The following is a 21192-nucleotide window of genomic DNA, read 5'->3' as shown; positions in this document are numbered from 1 at the left end:
TGCAAGGCTTGGGATAAAGATTTGGAACTGTATATGTTTTTAATAGAGTACCAATGAGGAAGCAAGAGAGCTGTGCAGACTAAAGGACTTTATTTAGAGATGAGGAAATGGGTAACTCACTGAGACCACGATCAGCAGTAAGCAACAGCAATAAGGTTCATTTAGAAAAGCATTAAACTAAGTGTAACAGACCAAGATTTCAAGATAAAGATGCACGGTGTTCAGATTTAGATTTTTTTCACTGTTTTCAGTTTCAGACTGTGAAATGAAATTCTCCTTTAACAATGACCAGTATTGTAGATCTTTAATGTGATGCCATTATATTCTCGTCCCTATTGATTTCGTAGCCAGCGATTTGAATTTTCTGTGTTTGATTGGGGATGTGGTAGCCTAGTGGTTAAGGTGTTGGACTACCTACCAGAAGGGCATGCGTTCAATCCCAGGGCTTCCACTGCCGTTTTGATGTTTTCACTTTCAGACTGTGAAATGAAATTCTCCTTTAACAATGACCAGTATTCTAGATTTTTAATGTGGTGCCATTACTTTAAATCACTAGAGAGGTTCTGCCTCTATTGTCATTAGCACATCAGTGAATTTCTATAAATTATATGTGTATTTTCCAAGATATTAACAGCATCACAATGTATACATCATTAATCCCCCATCATCAAAAATCTATTTTGTTACATTCATACATGGAAAAGCATGAATTTACAAGTAAATTAATAACTCCACTGGTGTTAGTTAAAATGCCCATTGATTCTTCTGAGCTTTGGCCCTGGAAACACTTGTCAGCATCTCATTTCATTTTGAAAATATGAGATTTAAAACTAGCTAACACCAATATACGATCATTTTAACACTGTTATCATAATAATACAGTAATAATAGAATGAATACTTACTGAACTATAAACCAATGCTGAAATGAGGCATGTCCTAATCACTAACTACTGAAGAGCTAACCTTAACTACGACCAAATTCTTTATGTAGGAATAACATGTTACAATTGTGGCTTGGACAATTCCCTGCTTGAATGCCCCCTGAATTACTGTATATTGGGGAATGTAAAATATAAAAGTAGAATGCAATTGTATCTGGAAAAGGCCCAAACTTTAAAAGAAAGAAACAGCAGGTGGAGCGTTTCGACTCAAAGTCATCATGTCAGGTATGATAAAGAAATATAAGGACAGTGTTTGGAAACAGTGGTTTGTGGCATCTCATAACTCATACTTGTACTGTAGCGCTGCCTACAAATAAACCTCATCTCTGCATCCATCCAGTCTAAAGAATTGGCTTTTTCTTTATTTAAGTGTGCTTGTTCGACTGAGTTGGTCTGGTCTATGTGGTAATAGAGTCAGAATGATGCATTTTTAGAAGATTGTCTCTTTTATTATTTTTTACCACAGTCACTTAGGCGCAGGGCTCCGCTTCTTTATCCACAAGGGTTAACAATCTGATATGATGCATCGGTAGTTCATACTGTATTTCTTCTTATAGAACAGGTTTGATTTAGTTTAAGGAAAGGTCCTTAACTCTTTATGCTCCAGGCGCACTATTTCATGACTGACCCTGTGCTCTGACCACAACTTCCTACTGTAACAAGCTGGGATATGGGACAAATAAAGTCATCTTCTCCTTTATACATATATGTAAGGTGGTTGTTATTCACACATGAATTCATAAGACTCATGTCATAGTAAAGGTTGTGAGATTTGTGATTATGTTTGGATGCTACAACAAAGATATATTCATTTATATCCTGGATTTTTATAGTATTTGGACATTCAAAGAGGAGATGCCAACTCCATGTGGTCTTTGAGGATAACAACCCCAATCAATACACATATTGCCGGACTGTATATTTATAATCACACACTCCAGTGTCACCCAAATAAGGTTCCCTATTGAGTCTGCATTCTCTCAAGGTTTCTTCATCTTCCATCTAAGGAAGGTTTTCCTCACAACAGTCTCCTCAGTCACCTCAGCCTTGCTCACTGGGGATAAATACACATTTAAATATAAGTCTAATATTAATTTTTGTATTATATTAATCTTTGTGTAATAAAAATGTCTATTGTTAAATGTGCTACACAAATACATTTGAACTGAATTGAATTATAGTTCCTTAAAGCTGCTTTGTGACAGTGTCTATTGTTAAAAGTGCTATAAAAAATAAAAGTGAACTGAAATATCTTTATGAGGCAGAAAAATGACTTGCAGGAAAAAAAAATTAACACTTGGTTAGAAAATATTGTCCACAAATTCTAATAATAACATAATAAATAATACAATTTAATAATTTTATATATATATATATATATATATATATATATATATATATATATATATATATATATATATATATATATATATATATATATATATATAATAATAATAATAATAATAATAATAATAATAAGTACTTTATTCTTTAGGAACCTTTAAGTCATGCAGTGATATGTTATTTTGGGTGTCTTGGACCTTTTTTTTTTTTTTTTAACATATTCTCCATGTTTGCCAACGTATTCTGATATACTCACCATATTCTCATATCCTTTACATCCGTTTACATCATACTTTTATAGCATCATATAATGTCATGTAAAACATGTTCAGTGATAATTCTGACTCTTCTGCTGTACTTTCTACAAATGTTTGGGTTTATTTTCATTATTTATTACATTGCATTGTTTGACATACATCAGTAAATGTTTATAGGACAAGAAGTTATTACAGGTCCTAGATCAATTAATACAAAAGTGCACTTGAGAGCTACTAACACACACTGAATAAATCACCACTGTTGTTGTAGTCATATGTAGTAGGCTTGGTTTATAAAATGTTTACAGCATTTTAAGCCCTTGCTGTGACCATTGCTATGGTGCTGTATGCACATGATGTGGCGTGATGACCTTCAGGAGGGAACACAGCTTTGCTTCGTGCCACAGGAAGTTATTGGTTATGTGCGCCTTGTAGCTGCTTCAGGGTTGTGGTAAGAAGCTTCAGCTTTGAGTGACTGAGGACCAGAGTTCATGAAAAAGGAGTTCTAAGAGAATAAAGAGTTTAAGCGCTCTCCGAAGAGTAGATCATGTGGTAGAGCTGATCCTGGAATATGCCTGCATATGTGCGGGCAGCTCCTGTTGTCTCCTCATACAGGTTCCTAAAAAATAAACATTTGAATGACTCAAATGAATGACGGTTATATTAATAGGTTATGCTATACAACTATTGCTATAATGATCAGTTCACCCACCTGGCTTTCTCATTCAGTTTGAGATCCTTGATCGTCTCTACGTATGAACCAGCAACACCCAAACTATAATCATAATAGTTCTTCAGTTTGTCTATCAGAGCGGTAACTGGTCCCTTTTCCTCCTCGTCCACAATCTCTCTTTTCAAACGGAAGCTCTCGGCACCTGCGACAACAATACACAATTAATTTAATTGCTATAATGAAGGCTAGAATCATTTAAACTTTCTTTTCATTCTTTCTATAAAATGTGCAATATTAAAGCGATCTATATATTTATGAGCGTATCATTACATACCCAAGGCGAAGAGTGCGATAAGTATGCTGACAATCACCAGTTTGTTCATGCTGACTACTGGACCTGAGGAGAAAATAAAAATCAGGATGTTGTTAAACATTTCAAGTTTTGGTGACTGTGTTGAAAGTTCATCACAGTGATTATTGTGAATAATTGTGATTATTGTGAGAACTCGATGCTATCCTCATTTCCATCAACGTATTAACAACGTCTAATGGCATAAGAGGTACAGTACATGATAAAGTAAAGTAAAGACCTGGCAAAAATTATATTCTTTAAGCATCAATATTACCAATACATTTTTTGTTTTGTCATATGCTATTTTGTTAGCAAATGCTGCAACAAAAAATAAGAATATACACATTTTAAGACTATACGGGCATAATTTAGTAAATTATCACTTCTAAGATCCTAAAAACATTATAGTTAAAAAAGCTGACATGTCTTTTTTTTTTTTGGCTTCTGTGCGACTCCCAGAATTGAATGAAAAGCTGTGGCTGTACTCACTGTCTCTCCTCAGTAGGAAGTGTGTGACGCTGTTTAGCAGGTCAGGCACCTCGGACTATCTTATATATATATGAGGACTGATGTGTTGACTATCCTGAGACCAAAGTGCAACTCTCTCAAAGAGCGAAAGAGAGAGACGGGAATGGGGTGGATAGAAGGGGCCGTAACTAAGAGTAAGGTGTGAACATGAGATCAAATTTATCTTATTGTTAAGATAAATGACTTGAAATCTATCACTCGAAGCAGGACACTGTACAAATTCACAAGGCTTATGTTCTTTGCTTTGATCATTACTAAAGCAGACAGCAATCTTTAATGGAAACTGATGATCTAATCAATTCCCTTGATAAATATGTTAATATACTGTAACAGCTTTTGTCCATATTTTCATATTCTTTATACCTAACCTCTTTGTAGCTCCATGAATACACACCTTTTTATTGATCTAGTTGTCTGGCACAAGTTAACAGTCCAAAGTTGAATTCATCTTAGACACGTCAGTTGTTTATCTCAGGTTTATTTAAGGTTATCACAGTAATGTTTTCTATGTTTTAGTTGTACTCATCATTGTGGACTTTAGAGTATCCTAGCTGCTTGTTCTGACTCTTTTTTAAACGATTTTAAACAATTCCAATATCCTCAATTTTGGTCATCAATAACAAGTCTAAATAGTCATCATAAAAATTCATCATATGTTAGTTACTTGATCCTAAATGTAGACAGACAAGAATTCTAGCTTCTATTGTTTAGTACATGGCATCCTATATTTTAACCCACCCATTCTTTCTAGTGATCAAAAGTATTGGAACATGTGACTTGCTAACTGTCGACTGTTTCTTTAAACCCAGTCACACCAACATCTGCAAAAAAAAAAAAAAAAAAAAAGGCTTGAAAAGCATCACAAAACTGGAATGCAAAAATCATTGCAGTTATACTAAACAAGTGACACAAAACCAAATAATATGTGTTGTTTATTTTCATCTGTTCCTATACTTTTGCTCACCTAAAAATTGTGTGGTGCCATGTTTTACTCTTTTTTGTGTTAATATCAGGAAATGAAACCCGAAATTCTCATATCCCGTCTCTTATTCGTCCTTTGATCTCAAACCCAACACTCACACACACACACACACACACACACACACACACACACACACACACACACACACACACACACACACACACACACACACACACACACACACACACAGACTCTCATTAAGAACTCATTGCATTGTAGTCCCCCCAAACTGCTGCCACAGCTTCACAAAAAAAGTTTCACATTTTAATTTAGATATCCATAATATATGGCAGTGCCAAGAAAATACTCTGAGGCGATATGAGGAAAAACTCTCGAGAGGATCCAGACTTAAAAAGGGAAGTCATCCTCACCTGGGTGACACCAGAGTGTGTGATTATTTCCTGTGTACAATTGTATACGTATAATGAAGTGGAGCTGTGTAACCAGGGGTTTCTGAGCTATATATAAGAATGAGATTTATTAAATATGAAAATATATTGATTTAAGTAAGTGTAAATGAATCTTAGTACATAAAAACTGTAAACGTAATGACAAACATTGAGTAACATACAGTACAATACAGAGGCTTTAGGCACCCTAAAGGATTTATGTTATGAAATCTGCATTGAATAAATAATTTTCCAAACTTTTTTCAATTACAAATAATTGTATTATAGGAAAATGTTTGTATGTCGGTGAGCTGCCTTGATGAAAATACACTGCTTATTTTAGATTGCAGTGGCAAACCTATAGCATTGGATGAAATAGAAATAGAACACCGTGTTCGTATACAGCTAGTGACTCCTGAATGTACATTTACATTTACATTTACAGCATTTGGCAGACGCCCTTATCCCCTTACGTCTCTAACATTGAATACACTAATGCTGGCTCACTTGGTTACATACTTAAGATACCATGGGCCTAAAACATTGTTCAATGTAACCTGTGAAGCTTCTGCAGCTTGTCCTTGCTGTGACATTGCCAATATTTCTACATGCAAGCTCCAGGACACAGGCCACAGTGTCACCCACTGATTTTTTGTATTTTAGATGACTTATATATCACCTGATTGGTTAGTATCACAGTGATTGACACAGGAAAGAGAACATGCCATTGATCCCACCCACAAACTATGACTAATGATGTGCAAAATTCTTAAACCCTTTTTATTAAATTGCAAATCTTCTTGATCATATTTATGTTTGTCTGAAAAGTAGTTCCTTACATAATTATTTTTTTTATGACAGCTCGCATGAATATTTTTAGTTAGACAGACTTGAATATATTTCCCAAAAAATTGCTTTAAAATATGGTGACAATTTATTCAATTCAATTCAATTCAATTCAAGTTTATTTGTATAGCGCTTTTTACAATAGACATTGTCTCAAAGCAGCTTTACAGAACATAAACACAGAGCAGAAGGTAAACATAATTAATGATAAAGGAAATAACGAATAATAAAAGAAATAAGAATTAACAGAATAAAAATTCTAGATTATTATTAGATGTATATAGTTCACAGTGTGTATGTATTTATTCCCCTATGAGCAAGTCTGAGATGACTCAGGCAGCGGTGGCAAGGAAAAACTCCCTTAACTTGGTAAAGGAAGAAACCTTGAGAGGAACCGGACTCAAGGGGGAACCCATCCTCATATGGGTGACACTGGGGGTGTGATTGTAATATACAGTCAAACAAATGTTGTATTGGTGTGAGGTTCAAGGACTTCTGATCTTCTGAGTACCACAGAGTCTAACTGGAGATGTCTCAGGATTCTTAGAGTCGGCCTCGGCTCAGTGGATGTCCAAAGGCTTCGTCCCACAGAGGACGATGGGAGCTGGTACAGTGTCTGGATGCCTCGGGATGGGTACAAAGAGAAAAGCAGTGGAAAGGGATTAACATATCTGCCGTTCATAAAAATGCGCTGGTCTGATGTACTGGTGCATGATATTATGGGATGTATTATGTGTACGCCTGACTGAAGAGATGAGTTTTTAATCTACATTTAAACTGGGAAAGTGTGTCTGCGCCCCGAACACTATCAGGAAGACTATTCCAAAGTTTGGGAGCTAAATAAGAAAATGCTCTACCACCTTTAGTAGACTTAGATATTCTGGGAACTACCAGAAGCCCTGAGTTTTGTGATCTCAGAGAGCGTGAAGGATTGTAACGTGTTAGAAGACTAGTTAGATACATGGGTGCTAAACCATTAAGAGCCTTGTACGTAAGTAGCAGCAGTTTGTAGTCAATTCTATACCTAACAGGTAGCCAGTGAAGAGATGATAAAATTGGGGTTATATGGTCATACTTTCTTGTCCTAGTCAGAACTCTGGCAGCTGCATTTTGGACTAACTGTAACCTATTTATTAAAGATGCAGGACAACCACCTAGTAATGCATTACAATAGTCCAGTCTAGAGGTCATGAACGCATGAACTAGCTTCTCAGCATCAGATACAGACAGGATGTTTCTCAGCTTGGCAATGTTTCTAAGGTGGAAGAAGGCTGTTTTGGTAGTATGGGCGATATGATTTTTAAAAGACAAGTTACTGTCTAATATAACACCGAGGTCTTTCACCTGTCGAGCTACTTGTAATAGTACATCCCTCTAAATGGGAGTTAAGTTGTGAGAGTTTATGTGCACTTGTTTTTGGACCTATGAGTAGTATTTCTGTCTTATCGGAGTTTAACAATAGAAAGTTGCAGCTCATCCAGTCTTTTATCTCTCTAAGGCACTGAGTTAATTTGGACACTGTGGCTATTTCATCTGGTTTTGATGAGATATATAACTGTGTGTCATCAGCATAACAATGGAAACTAATCCCATGTCTTCTAATAATGTTCCCTAATGGAAGCATGTATATAGAGAAAAGCAGAGGTCCGAGAACTGATCCTTGAGGGACCCCATAATTAACTGGTAGTAAACTGGAGGATTCACCATTTAATTCTACAAAATGGTATCGGTCAGACAGGTAGGATCTAAACCAGCTTAAAGCCTGACCATGAATACCTGTGTAATATTGTAAGCGATCTAGAAGAATGTTGTGGTCTATAGTGTCAAATGCAGCACTAAGGTCAAGTAGAACTAATAGTGACATACAGTCTTGGTCCGAAGCTAAGAACAAGTCGTTTGTAACTTTAACAAGTGCAGTTTCTGTGCTATGATGGGGCCTGAAACCTGACTGAAACTCTTCAAGGATGTTGCTCTCCTGTAAGAAGGAGCTCAGTTGAACAGACACAACCTTTTCAAGTATTTTAGACATAAACGGAAGGTGTGAGATAGGTCTGTAATTTGATAGTTTATTAGGATCTAAGTTAGATTTTTTGATGAGTGGCCTAATAACTGCCAACTTAAAAGACTTCGGGACGTAACCTAAAGATAACGAGGAGTTAATGATATTAAGAATAGGCTCACCAGCTTTATGTAACACTTCTTTCAGTAGTTTAGTTGGGATGGGGTCTAGTGAACATGTTGTTGATTTAATTTGACAATTTATAGATCAGTGGCTTCCAAACCTAGTCCCAAAGGACGGCATTCTGCTTGTTTTTGTATTTTTCCTGAAAACTACTATTCAGCTAACACATACTTATTAATTTAACATAGATTGTATTAAAGCAAAGTAAACAAATTTATGACTGCTGTCACGTGTCACGTATAATCGGCATTGAACTACATCCACCCCATGAAAATCCAAAGGGATGTGTGGATGCGACTCTCCCAGTCACTGTAATGATGCTCTTTTTTTTTAGTTTTTCAGAGCATGACCAAAGTTTTCCATTAAATTTCCAATGTTAATGTTTCCCCTCCCCAGTTTTATAAAGTTTAAAATAAGCATACCATAGAGATACACACCTTGTCCATACCACCCTGTCACAGTGAACCACTCCGTGACATCAGTTACCACCCTGTCACGGGGTCATTTTGTTAAAAATGTATGTAAAAGTAAATAAATTTACACATAAATGAATGTTGAATGATGTTCTTGTTGTGTGGACTAATCAAATAAATGTAACTTCATTTGTATTTTTTAAGTGTATTCGTTTTTTAGTGCAAACAATGAGGCCATTGAAATGTCAAATTCATATTTCAAGAAAAAAAAACCTAAGAATAATTATTTAAATTAAATTATAGACTTTCTATTGATGGTTTCCAAAAAAAGGGACATTTTACTATTAGGAAAACATTAGATTTTACTACTCTTATGGCATACACGCTGTATTGTCCGTGACAGGGTGGTAAAAAAAATACTCCATGCCAGAATAAAATGGATAATATTATTAAGGATTTAGTGCCTGAGGTGGGAAAATATGTTTTTTTGGAGGATTAACAAAAACAAAAATGACACATGTCCCACAGAATCTATCACCTGGGTCATGGTATTCCCCATTATCACCCACCACAAAGTTCTGGTTTCTGTGCATTTCTCTGTCACAATGTTGTTGATTGTCACGTGTTCATTTCTTTCAGGTCTTTATCTGTTAATAAAGTGAAATTTTCAGGACCAAAGGCAAAATTGGAACTATTTCAAAAGTAAGTAATGTATGTGGTTCTCCAATTTATGTGTTAGGAGAAAGCATAAAATAAAATTGTACTTAACAGGAATTCACCAGCAAATCAGTCTAATCAATCAACACAGAATAACTGACAATACAATGGTATTTAAGAGAGAAAATCCACTCCCATATAATGCTGAAAAAATAGCAGCATATAGAAAAGAAATGTTACAAGACCTGAGAAAGAAATGAATTTCTTTGCACAAAAAAGTCAAGGTTATGAGAAAATTAGCAAAGCATTAGTAATAAGCTCCAAACATTATATAATGAACTATGGACCTGTGGGACTTATATTTTTAAAAAAATGAACTTGTGGGAAGCTCCCTGAGGCCTTTGGGCTGTCCCGCCAAGTAAACACCTCATCAAGAGCGTTTTGTGATTAAAAAAGTTAGAGAAAAGCGTCGTTCAAGTTCTGCACAGGGTTGAGTGTTTTCCGTGACACCGTACGACGTACACTGCAGAGGAGTTGCACGCATGGCTGTCGTCCACAAAGGAAGCCACTGCTGAAGCCCATGCATACAAAAGCCTGTCTAAAATTTGCCAGGGCTCATGTAGACAAAGGGTAAAGACTACAGGGACTCTATACTTTGTAGTGATGAGACAAAGATTAATGTTTTTGGTTCTGATGGGTTCCAAACTGTATGAGAAGTACGATGAAAAATGCATAGTATTAACACTAAAGCATGGGGTGGCAGTGTTCTTGTGTGAGGTCGCATGAGTGCTGCATGTGTGTTGCATTTCATAGATGGCATCATGAACTCACAGACATACTGTCAAATACTGAAAGAGAAGATGCTACTCCATGCCCTATGTTACTGGGCACTCTTTTAACATGATAATGACCCAAAACATACATCTGGTGATTCAGTGGCCAAGCATGTCACCAGACCTCAACCCAATAGAACATTTTTGGGGCATTTGGAAAAAAAAGACAAAGAGTCCATACTTCAAGACTGAAAAAAGATAGATGTAGGTGTATGTCGTCAACTTATTCATCAAATCTAGAAGAATCGGTGCTGTTCTTAAAAACCAAAGAGCCCAAACAAAATATTAGATTTAGTTAAAACTTAAATGTTAAATGTCTTATTCTTATTATTCTAAAGATGGTAGGTGACCACACACTTATGTTAATAAAAATGAAATGTTTAATAAAACCGTTTTTGTATTCACTGTGAATTTTGAAAAAAAAAAAAACTTAATTTTTAAAGGGGGTGTACTTATTTATGCTGAGAAATGTATTCAAACTTTGACCCAGTAATTTAATGTCAGTCCTAAAAACATCGTATGTCATACTCGAAGCCACACAGTGTTGTTTTTATTCTTTATTAATGCCGCACGAATGTTGACTTGTATTTTGCATGTACAGGAGAACATCATAATATACAGTTATGTACAGTACAAGCCTATGATCTACACCTGCACATGATTACCTAGCACATTGTTATTTCTTCTGATGTCCCTGTTAAGGCCACGGCCTGTTTACATGTCTGATTTCTGTGCAATTTAGAAACAAATAGATAAAGATAAAGCATCTCAGACAGCACAGTCAGAGGTGCAGGGAAAGCGTTTGGAGGTCAAGTGGCCTTTGATTTTTTTTAATGAGTTTCAGCAGGCAGCCATATGTCCAGCACGGGTTTGATGTTGTTGATGGCAGTGTCCAGGTAAACGCCGAAGTAGGGGCGCAGGTATTCACCATATATGCCAAGAGCACCCAAACGTGCCTTCTCGAGAACAGGCTTCAGCTCCTCAACTGCAACACTGCATTTAACACACACACACACCCACACACACGCACACACACACACACACAAAACAGTTTGTTTGCCTATTAAAAACATTTTAGGATAATATTCGTTTTTTTTTTTTGTTCAAAATGACACTGAAAAATACTTAATAATAACAAATTATAAATAAATAAATAAATAAATATAATTATAATTATTATCATCATCATTATTACTAATAATATTGATGATGATGATGATGATAATAATAATAATAATAATAATAATAATAATAATAATAATAATAATAATAATAATAATAATAATACTGGTAGAATTTAAAGACAAAACAATATCCTACACTTGTGGACCATGTAGGTCTGTTTGTGTTCTTTACAGAACATTGAGCTAGTGCGGTGCAGCCTCAGATACTCACGCGGCCAGCTTAGACAGAGCTTTCACTCTCTCATTTTCTTGTGCATGTTTTGCGATTTCCTTGGCCTTCTCCCCTGTGATTGTGCCCTCAGCCAGTTTCTCAAAGTTGGTATGGGCTTCCGCATAGGCGTTAGCAAGCCTCTTGAGGAATACAGCCTTTAAACCTTCATATTTGTCCACAAGTTCTTTATCAGGCACTGGCACTTCGCACAGGCACAGCGACACTAAGGAGCAGAAAAGAGAGAATCTAAAACCATGCAGAACTGATTAAACAACATGAGACTAGAAGTTTTCCGACTCGGCGTAATATGTATCTTAGCAACTGTTTAAAATCTGCAGAAATTGTGATCCATTACTTTGTCGGGTAAAGAACAAGTAATTATTAGTTATGTGATAGCTACCGTGTCACAACTATCAGGGGAAAAAGGTTAGTATTTCATTCTAAAAGATTTTTGTGTGTGTGTTCACGTGTGTGCTTCTTACCCTGGAGTGCAACAATGAGAGCTAACGCCAATTTCATCTGCAAAAAGAAAAAGAAAAAGAAAGAAAGAAAGAAAGAAAGAAAGAAAGAAAGAAAGAAAGAAAGAAAGAAAGAAGTTATAAGTAGACATTTAAGACATTAAGGATAAAATTTGAAATTGAATTGAATTTGAAATATCTTGCCAAATTTCAAAGACAGTGTCCACCCTGTAAACCACCAATGTGCAACGAATCTTAGTCTCTAAACTGCACCCTGGAACAGCTGAATATAGCAAGAAGAGTTTCACTTTGCATGTATTACCTTGTTGTCTGTAGGGATCCTGATGAGATGAAATTCAAAGAGCAGTGAGACTGAAGATGACTGCACCACCTGAATCTGCACATATGGTCTGCCTTTAAGCCCTATATCAACGTGACCCTGTGACCAAACAAACGTCATCACACGCACACACACACACATACACACAAACACACAGGTACACAACTACTTATTCAAATTTGGTCTTTCTGCCTATCTCGCTCTGTCATGCATTCACAATCACTCATTCACTTATCAAATACAAACACCCACACAGGAGAAACCGTCCTCTCATTCATTTGTCCACCCAAAGTCCACATTTGATGTGGAGGTGTTCATGTCTGTTCAGTCACTGACCTATGACCTCAATCTAGTATATGCAATCGCAAAGGATTGAATAGTTTGATTTTAAAAAATATACGCACCGTCCGTCTCCATAAGCATTCGTCTTTTTTAAATAGCATGCTTTGTCTCTCAATAAAGTGTTTCTCCCTGATATTAAATATTGTGTTTTTTCATCTACAGATATAACATTTACTGTTAGATTAAATTCCAAAGCATTCGTGCTTATGCATGATGAAATTATTTAAAAAAAAAAAAAGACTGGAGAAAGTGTTTAGAACATTTCCTGATACAATATTTTATACTTTAAGTATACAAATGAACCAGATTATTCCATTATTATTATTACTACTCTGTGTGAATGTATTCTTAAATGTAAATTGCTTTGCCTCTGTTTTAATTGTGACATTGTACATGTGTGAGAACTTGTAAACACACTAAGAGTAACACTGCAATGTAAGAGTTTTTGGGCATGGTTTGGATAGATAGACTGAAAAAAAAATGGTGCAAAGATTTAAAAACTCCATAAACGTTTTGCTGGATGTGCACAGAATCTTCAGATAAGAAAGGCTGGAGGTCTGCAGAGCGAAGTTGCCTCCTCAACACCTTGCACCTATTCCAGAATCAATAATCTTGCCCTTTTTGTTCCGTGTCCCTTTTTTTGTGTACATAATGAGCTGAGTGAAAAAAAAATAGATCTGATAGTTGTACAAAGGTGGATAGATTTCCACATACGAGTGAGGCTCTGGGTCAACCTCGTGAACTTTCCCCTTTGGAACATAACGTGTCTGCATCCTGCAATCTGTAACCAATAATCCAATTACTGGGGTTTTGAGATTATTATTATTATTTTTTTTAATCTGGCTTCATTGTTTCTCTTTTAATCTCAGTACCCTATGTGAAATATGATAGAATTCTCATTACATACAGTACACAGATATACTAATGCTAAAAGCACCACCCTGGCTAAAGTTAGGAGGTTATATAACGAATAGGTCTATGTATGCTCAGTGATCTACAGACATAGAAGAACAAATTTGTCAAGTAAGCAACGGGCCATTGAGATTGATTCATCACGTTTTTATTTGTCATCGATGCGCAGAAAAGATGAAGACGTTACACATGATCATATCGGTAAAACAGATGCATATTTCATTTGGATAAAAATGACATTTCAGGATAATCACATGACTTATTTACTTAGCCATGCACTTGCAGTTTGTTTGAGGTTACTTTGCACAGCATCGAACGATCCGTTAAATACACATCCACATCCACAGGATTTACGGATTCTTGTAGATATTTTGTAATTTTAAACAGACTCATCGCTGGACACTCTATCTTTGATCGCAGCCCAAAAAACACTTGCTTTCTCCTGAGCCCACTCGGTGTATTTGTCAGTCACCGGCTTCACCTGGTCCTCGTAGTACATATGAATAAATTCGAAAGCTGTACTGCCAGCATCCACAACCATATCCTTCATTTCCCTGCAAACACACATACAGTACAAATATTTGCAAAAATTCTGTTAAATTTCTCACTACTTCATTGTATTATATGATTAGCTGTAGTGCTCAGTTCATACTTGTATCTCTCTTTGGCCCTCTCTAAAATCCCTTGGGATTCACTTTCGGCTGGAACGTCCGCCATAGTCAGGCACACTGTGACAACACGTTACAATAAATTATTATTTAATAAACGATCAAACTCAGTCCACATGATGTGTCTCATTTACAATCACACTCTACCGTGTCACCTAAATGAGAATGGATCCCCTTTTGAGTCTGATGACAATGAGACCATTGATAAATGTGCTATACAAATAAAAAGGAATTGAATTTAATCGAATTAAATTCAACTTTGCAGTCATGTGACTCTCCATGGACTCATGAATGCATGAATCTTTTTTTTTCTTTCTTTTATCACTGCAGCATGATAGAAAATGTTCATTTCGACGCTCATTTTTTGTTCCTGAATTTACATGAAATTTGCACGAATTAAACAAACCACAAACCTTGTAGTACCATGACCACAGCAAGCAGCCCAAACCTGGACATCTGTTGTAGAAGGATTACACAGAGTTAAACAAATCTACCCAAACATTATATTGCATGATTAAAATGTGAGTGAATTGAAATACAAATAAATACCGTAACAGTTTAAGATAGTAGAGTCTTCTGGAGCACCAACTAATCTGGACCGACTGCTCACAAACCAGTTCTGCTAGAGTATATATCAATGTGTTTATGGTGAAATAATTTTTGACTTTTTCAGGTGTCCTTCAGTTAGATGCCATCGGGTGGTGTAATCATGCTGTTCTGATTTAACTTTCAGAGAAATGGATTACTCATTGTTTAAAAATTCTTGTTGACCGTGACTGGGTTTATGGCTGCTGCATTCCGTCGAGTCCGTTTTATTTACCAAGAAAAATTGTATGTATGTTGTCATGTGACTGTTCGACTGCTGACTGTCTGATGCTGAAGAGAAAGTGTATAAATGGTGTATAAATGTTTTATATATATATATATATATATTTATATATATATATATATATATATATATATATATATATATATATATACATACCCCACATGAGTTGTTGTACAGTACAGAACATGCCTGTAACTAACTCACAATTTGTGGTGGAAGGTGAATAATGATCCCTTAGCTATCCACCATGTTGATATTTGAATCCATTCATTCATTCATCTTCATTCATTAATCTTCAGTTATCCTGGTCAGGGTTGCAGAGGATTAGGAGCCTATTCTGGAAATGTTAGAGCTGGGGATACACCATAAACAGGACTCCTGCCTCCAGTTCATTACAGGGCATTCTGTATACACTCATTTACATCTGGGGCAAATTAGTATAACCAATTCATCTACTGGTGTAAGCTTGATAAGAGAGATGGAAAAATGGCTTTTCCCTTCAGGGGTCGCCACAGAAAATCATCTCTCTCCACTTCTCCCTATCCTCTGCATCCTCAACACTTGCACCCACTAGCTTCATATCCTCATTAATTACATCCATACTGTATACCTCCTCTTTGGCCTTCCTCTTTGCCTCCTGCATGGCAGCTCCATTTCCAACATTCTCCTACTATTATACTCACTCTCTCTCCTCTGAATTAAATACGTACATAAATCTGTAAAGCAGAGAAAGCTTGCTCTAGATAAAACCAGGACCGTGGAACTGCAAGGCAGGATGAAATGCTACTAATATCATCATCCGTTCCAAATTAATCACCAAACTTGGGGATCTAGGCATCAACACCTCCTCTGTCACTGGATTATGGGCTTTCTGACCATTCCTCTACTCCCGCTTCACTCACGACTGCAGGCTTGTGCACGGATCTAAAATCCATAATCAAAATTGCTGACGACACCACAGTGATTGGCCTCATCACCAAAAACAATGAGACAGCCTACAGGGAAGAGGAAATGCAGCTGGCCACATGGTGTGCTGACAACAACCTGCTCCTTAACAACATGAAAAACAAAGGAGCTCAGGGAGAGAGGAGGAACACATGCCCCCATCCACATCAATGAGTTTCGGTTAAAGGTGTCTCCAGCTTCAAGTTCCTGGTGATCCACATCTCGGAAGACCTGGACCACTAACACTTCCAGCCTGGTTGGAAAAGCTCACTAGCACCTGTTCTTGTTGAGAACACTGAAGAGACATCACCTGTCTTCAGCCATCCTGGCAAACTTTCATTGCTGTGAGCATCCTGACCAGCTGTGTCACAGTGTGGTATGGGATCTGCACAGCGTGGTGAAAACCCCCCAGCGCATCACAGGAACTTCACTTCCAACCACTAGAAACATTCAAAGGAAATGTTGTTTGCGTAAAGACTCCTCTCACCCTTCCCATAGACTGTTTGTCCCCCTTTCCTCTGGTAGGTGCTTCAGGAACCTCCGGAGAAAAACAAGTAGACTAAGGAACATCCATTTTCCAAGGGATGTCTACGTTCTGAACTCCTGGTGACACAAACCCACAACCACGGTATATTATTTTAATAGCACCTGTATATTTGTCAATATAATATATAAAATATTACACTTTGTCTATAGCAACCAACTTGTATAACTTGTCCATAGCATATTCATCAGCATACAGTCTACAAGAAAAATACTGGTTTTCTGATCCGATCCGATCCTCATCTTATTTACAACAATATACAAATACAATGTGCTTAAGCTGATAACACACAAACAACTCGAATGTCTTGTGACTATTGAACACACCCGTTAAACATTCACAGTGCTGGAAAAAAATTAAGGGAACCCTTGGAGTTGATCGCTGGTCGAATCTCCTTTGGCAGCATCATTCTAGGTCATTCCAGAACATCTCTATGGGTTTAAGTTCTGGGCTCTGACTGGGCCACTCGAAAAGCCGTATATTATTTTTTTAGGGATGTTTGCCCGTTCCAGTGATGTCTTCAAGCCTGTAGCTGTTACTCAAAGGTACTCAACTCATTCTGCGTTGTGCTCTAGGAGTCATCTTGGCTGTGTGGCCACTTTTAGGAAGAGTAGCCACAGTACTAAACTGTCTCCATTTACTGATGGATGTCTAAACACTTTAAGGTTGTTTTGTATCCCCTTTCAGCCCTACTCTTGATCGTAAGTCTTAAGAAAGTTCATTTTTGCAAGGCATTGTTCACATCATTTAATGTTTGAGTGTCTTTTATCAGTCAAAGTAGTTCTAATCCACACCTTCAAATGTATTTAATCAATTAAAACCCCAGGTTTGAGGGCTGACATAATTAGCTTCCATTGAAGTAATTAGTCTACTGTTGTAATGTGTCTGTCTGTGTTTTCCCCTTGTTTCTGTCTGCCGTCTCTCCCTGATGTTAATTGTTGACCCCGCCCACCTATCTGTTACCATGGACACTAATTACATTCATTCTCTTCCCCAGGTGTTTTGTCCTAGTCCTTGTCTGTCTCTGTTTTGTGATTGGTTCTCGTTCACCATATATACTCTGTCTGTTCACTTCAATGTTGTTGGTCGTTGTTGGTGTGTGCATGTCCATGTTCCCGTTTCCTGTTTGTTCCGCGTTGCCTGCCTGTTTGTTTGTGTTTTGTTTAGTAAAAACCTTTAAACTGCGTTTGGATCCTCACCCGCTTTTGTTTCACCGTGTCACATCGTGACAGAACGACCAACCCCCAATGGATCCAGCAGAACTCCTGTTTTGCCTACGTCAGGAGGACGCCCCAGTTGAGGAGTACACGGAGGTATTCTTGGACCTGTGCAGCGAGGTCAACTTCGATGAGAAGGCGCTCAAAGACATTTTTAAGCACGGACTAAGGGAGATCCTGCGGTATTTGATGCCGTCTACCAGAGAAATAAAGACATTCTCGGAGTTCGTCAACTTGGCGTTGCTCCTGGACGGGTCCACGCTGAGCGTGAGCACTGTAGAGACGGAAGCCGGCCGTAAGTATTTTTTGGGGGGCGGGGCAGCAAGCATCGGGATCCGTGGGCCACAGAGTGGAATCAGCCACGGACGCCCGAATGCTCCACAGTGCCTCCGCCCAGACCAGTCCCGTGCACATCCGTGATTGAGCCAGTTCCCATGGCTACCGTACCGGCGAGCTCGGCTGAGGTCCGTGCTAACCGGCTGGTCTCCAAACTGGCGGATACCCCGATGAGGTCGGCTCGGGCGGCCGGCATCCCTAAGCCGCCAGCTGGACCAGCCGGGTTGCCGGAACCAGCCGGGTCGCCGGAACCGACCGGGTCGACGGAACCTGCCGGGTCGATGGAACCTGCCGGACCGACCGGACCGACCGGGTCGACGGAACCGACCGGGTCGAAGGAACCTGCAGAACCGTCCGGGTCGACGGAACCGACCGGGCCGAAGGAACCTGCCGAACCGTCCGGGTCGATGGAACCTGCCGAACCGACCGGGTCGATGGAACCTGCCGAACCGACCGGGTCGACGGAACCGACCGGGTCGACGGAACCTGCCGAACCGACCAGGTCGATGGAACCTGCCGAACCTGCCGAGCCAACCGGGTCGACGGAACCGACCGGGTCGATGGAACCTGCCGAGCCGACCGGGTCGACGGAACCGACCGGGTCGACGGAACCTGCTGAACCGACCGGGTCGACGGAACCTGCAGGGTCGACAGAACCTGCCGAACCGACCGGGTCGACGGAACCTGCAGGGTCGGCGTAACCTGCCGAACCGACCAGGTCGACGGAACCTGCCGAACCGACCGGGTCGACGGAACCGGCCGAGCTGACGGAACCAGCAGAATCGGCCGGGTCGACCGAAATGACTGAGTCAGAGGACGCGGTCGACATCATGACACCCAAACTACCTGAACTCTCTGCCTGGCCTGAACCTATGCATGTTTCTGTTTCCCTGTGTTTTGCTTCGCTGGACTTGCCAGCCCTTCTACCTCCTGTCCCTGTTCATAGGCCCAAAGCACCACCCTGGCTGCCAACTCCGTTCCGGTCTCTGGCTCCGCCTCCAGCACCACCCTGGTCTCCGGTCCTGCTCTCTTCTCTGGCTCCGCCTCCAGCACCGCCCTGGTCGCCGGTCCTGCTCTGGTCTCTGGCTCCGCCTCCAGCACCACCCTGGTCTCTGGTCCTGCTCTGGCCTCCGGCTCCGCCTCCAGCACCACCCTGGTCTCCGGTCCTGCTCTGGTCTCTGGCTCCGCCTCCAGCACCACCCTGGTCTCCGGTCCTGCTCTGGTCTCTGGCTCCGCCTCCAGCACCACCCTGGTCTCCGGTCCTGCTCTGGTCTCTGGCTCTGCCTCCGGCACCACCCTGGCCTCCTGTTCTCCCGGCGCCGCCCTGGCCTCCTGTTCTCCCGGCGCCGCCCTGGCCTCCTGCTCTCCCGGTGCCGCCCTGGCCTCCTGCTCTGCCGGCGCCGCCCTGGCCTCCTGCTCTGCCGGCGCCGCCCTGGCCTCCTGCTCTGCCGGCGCCGCCCTGGCCTCCTGCTCTGCCGGCGCCGCCCTGGCCTCCGGCTCTGCCGGCGCCGCCCCGGCCTCCGGCTCTGCCGGCGCCGCCCCGGCCCCCGGCTCTGCCGGCGCCGCCCCGGCCTCCGGCTCTGCCGGCGCCGCCCCGGCCTCCGGCTCGGCCGGCGCCGCCCCGGCCTCCTGCTCGGCGGGGCCACCACTACACGAACCCGACCCGCCCTCCCACCCTGGTTGTGCCTTTGCTCCACCCGCCTGAACTGGGTTTTGTTGACTTGGGAGCGTCTGGAAGCCGCTCGTAGGGGGGGGGCTCTGTAATGTGTCTGTCTGTGTTTTCCCCTTGTTTCTGTCTGCCGTCTCTCCCTGATGTTAATTGTTGACCCCGCCCACCTATCTGTTACCATGGACACTAATTACATTCATTCTCTTCCCCAGGTGTTTTGTCCTAGTCCTTGTCTGTCTCTGTTTTGTGATTGGTTCTCGTTCACCATATATACTCTGTCTGTTCACTTCAATGTTGTTGGTCATTGTTGGTGTGTGCATGTCCATGTTCCCGTTTCCTGTTTGTTCCGCGTTGCCTGCCTGTTTGTTTGTGTTTTGTTTAGTAAAAACCTTTAAACTGCGTTTGGATCCTCACCCGCTTTTGTTTCACCGTGTCACATCGTGACAACTGTATTTACATTTTCTTCCAGCACTGTGAATATTTAATAGGTATGTTCAATAAAGACACGAGGGATTCGAATTGTTTGTGTGGTGTCGGCTTAAGCACATCGTGTTTGTCTATTGTTGTAAATCAGATGACGATCGGATCATATTTTATGGCAAATTACTGCATAAAACCAGTTTATTCCAAGGGTTTTTTTTCTTGCAAAGGTATTATCCTGTACATTCTGTGAATACTGTATTCATACTGTAAATACTGTACATCTTGCACTTGCTGATTATTGCACTTCTGCTTAGATGTCAAACTGCAAAATTTAATCTAACCTAATCTACATCACCATGCCACACTGAAAAAATAAGAAACTGCATTATATACCAATTGTTTGTAACAGGCAAACATAGAAAAAGAGTGCCGCTGAGAAGATATGAAGCCCTGGTTGTTATGACATAAAAATACAATTAAAAGTTAAAAAGTACGTAAGTTACAAGAATAGTGTGTCTTTGGTCAGGAATGATCAAGATATCAGACTAAAGCTGCCATACTGCTATACTATACCTGTTATCAAAGTGTTATAGACTGATTGGGGTCCCACAAGTCTGTCTGCCTATCTATCTATCTATCTATCTATCTATCTATCTATCTATCTATCTATCTATCTATCTATCTATCTATCTATCTATCTATCTATCTATCTATC

General features: G+C 39.8%; 3 protein-coding genes across 3 annotated transcripts; all 3 read right to left on the bottom strand.

Moving 5' to 3' along the window:
* Positions 1-2642: 2642 nt before the first annotated feature.
* On the bottom strand, positions 2643-4157 carry apoc2 (apolipoprotein C-II). The gene is made up of 4 exons (XM_027149261.2): positions 4059-4157; positions 3552-3614; positions 3257-3419; positions 2643-3163 (listed from the first exon to the last, which is right to left on the bottom strand). Exons 2-4 carry the CDS (start codon positions 3598-3600, stop codon positions 3067-3069), a joined length of 309 nt encoding a protein of 102 aa, XP_027005062.1. The 5' UTR covers positions 3601-3614; positions 4059-4157; the 3' UTR covers positions 2643-3066.
* A 6786-nt stretch (positions 4158-10943) lies between these two features.
* apoa2 (apolipoprotein A-II) lies at positions 10944-12727 on the bottom strand. Its single transcript, XM_047811347.1, has 4 exons — positions 12575-12727; positions 12277-12313; positions 11795-12017; positions 10944-11392 (listed from the first exon to the last, which is right to left on the bottom strand). The coding sequence occupies exons 1-4, from the start codon at positions 12710-12712 to the stop codon at positions 11230-11232; spliced, it is 561 nt and encodes a 186-aa protein (XP_047667303.1). The 5' UTR covers positions 12713-12727; the 3' UTR covers positions 10944-11229.
* A 1251-nt stretch (positions 12728-13978) lies between these two features.
* Positions 13979-15291, bottom strand: apoc4 (apolipoprotein C-IV). Its single transcript, XM_047811350.1, has 4 exons — positions 15064-15291; positions 14928-14970; positions 14499-14574; positions 13979-14400 (listed from the first exon to the last, which is right to left on the bottom strand). Exons 2-4 carry the CDS (start codon positions 14968-14970, stop codon positions 14226-14228), a joined length of 294 nt encoding a protein of 97 aa, XP_047667306.1. The 5' UTR covers positions 15064-15291; the 3' UTR covers positions 13979-14225.
* Between the last annotated feature and the right edge of the window lie 5901 nt (positions 15292-21192).

The sequence above is a fragment of the Tachysurus fulvidraco genome, chromosome 3 (assembly GCF_022655615.1).
Source record: "Tachysurus fulvidraco isolate hzauxx_2018 chromosome 3, HZAU_PFXX_2.0, whole genome shotgun sequence".
In the NCBI taxonomy this organism is placed as follows: Eukaryota; Metazoa; Chordata; class Actinopteri; order Siluriformes; family Bagridae; genus Tachysurus; species Tachysurus fulvidraco.
Note: the sequence above shows the minus strand (reverse complement) of the source record. Positions and strands in the feature narration are given on the sequence as shown.

Excerpts from the sequence above, each read along its gene's own strand:
- apoc2 (XM_027149261.2), bottom strand. The coding sequence starts at position 3,600 with ATGAACAAACTGGTGATTGTCAGCATACTTATCGCACTCTTCGCCTTG. Across the intron at positions 3,420-3,551 it reads TATCGCACTCTTCGCCTTGG|GTGCCGAGAGCTTCCGTTTG; the intron begins GTATGTAATGAT and ends TTGTTGTCGCAG. Across the intron at positions 3,164-3,256 it reads AAACTGAATGAGAAAGCCAG|GAACCTGTATGAGGAGACAA; the intron begins GTGGGTGAACTG and ends TTTATTTTTTAG.
- apoa2 (XM_047811347.1), bottom strand. The coding sequence starts at position 12,712 with ATGACGTTTGTTTGGTCACAGGGTCACGTTGATATAGGGCTTAAAGGC. Across the intron at positions 12,314-12,574 it reads GGATCCCTACAGACAACAAG|ATGAAATTGGCGTTAGCTCT; the intron begins GTAATACATGCA and ends TTCTTTTTGCAG. Across the intron at positions 12,018-12,276 it reads TCTCATTGTTGCACTCCAGG|TGTCGCTGTGCCTGTGCGAA; the intron begins GTAAGAAGCACA and ends TCTGCTCCTTAG.
- apoc4 (XM_047811350.1), bottom strand. The coding sequence starts at position 14,970 with ATGTCCAGGTTTGGGCTGCTTGCTGTGGTCATGGTACTACAAG. Across the intron at positions 14,575-14,927 it reads TGTGGTCATGGTACTACAAG|TGTGCCTGACTATGGCGGAC; the intron begins GTTTGTGGTTTG and ends GTGTTGTCACAG. Across the intron at positions 14,401-14,498 it reads AGGGCCAAAGAGAGATACAA|GGAAATGAAGGATATGGTTG; the intron begins GTATGAACTGAG and ends GTGTGTTTGCAG.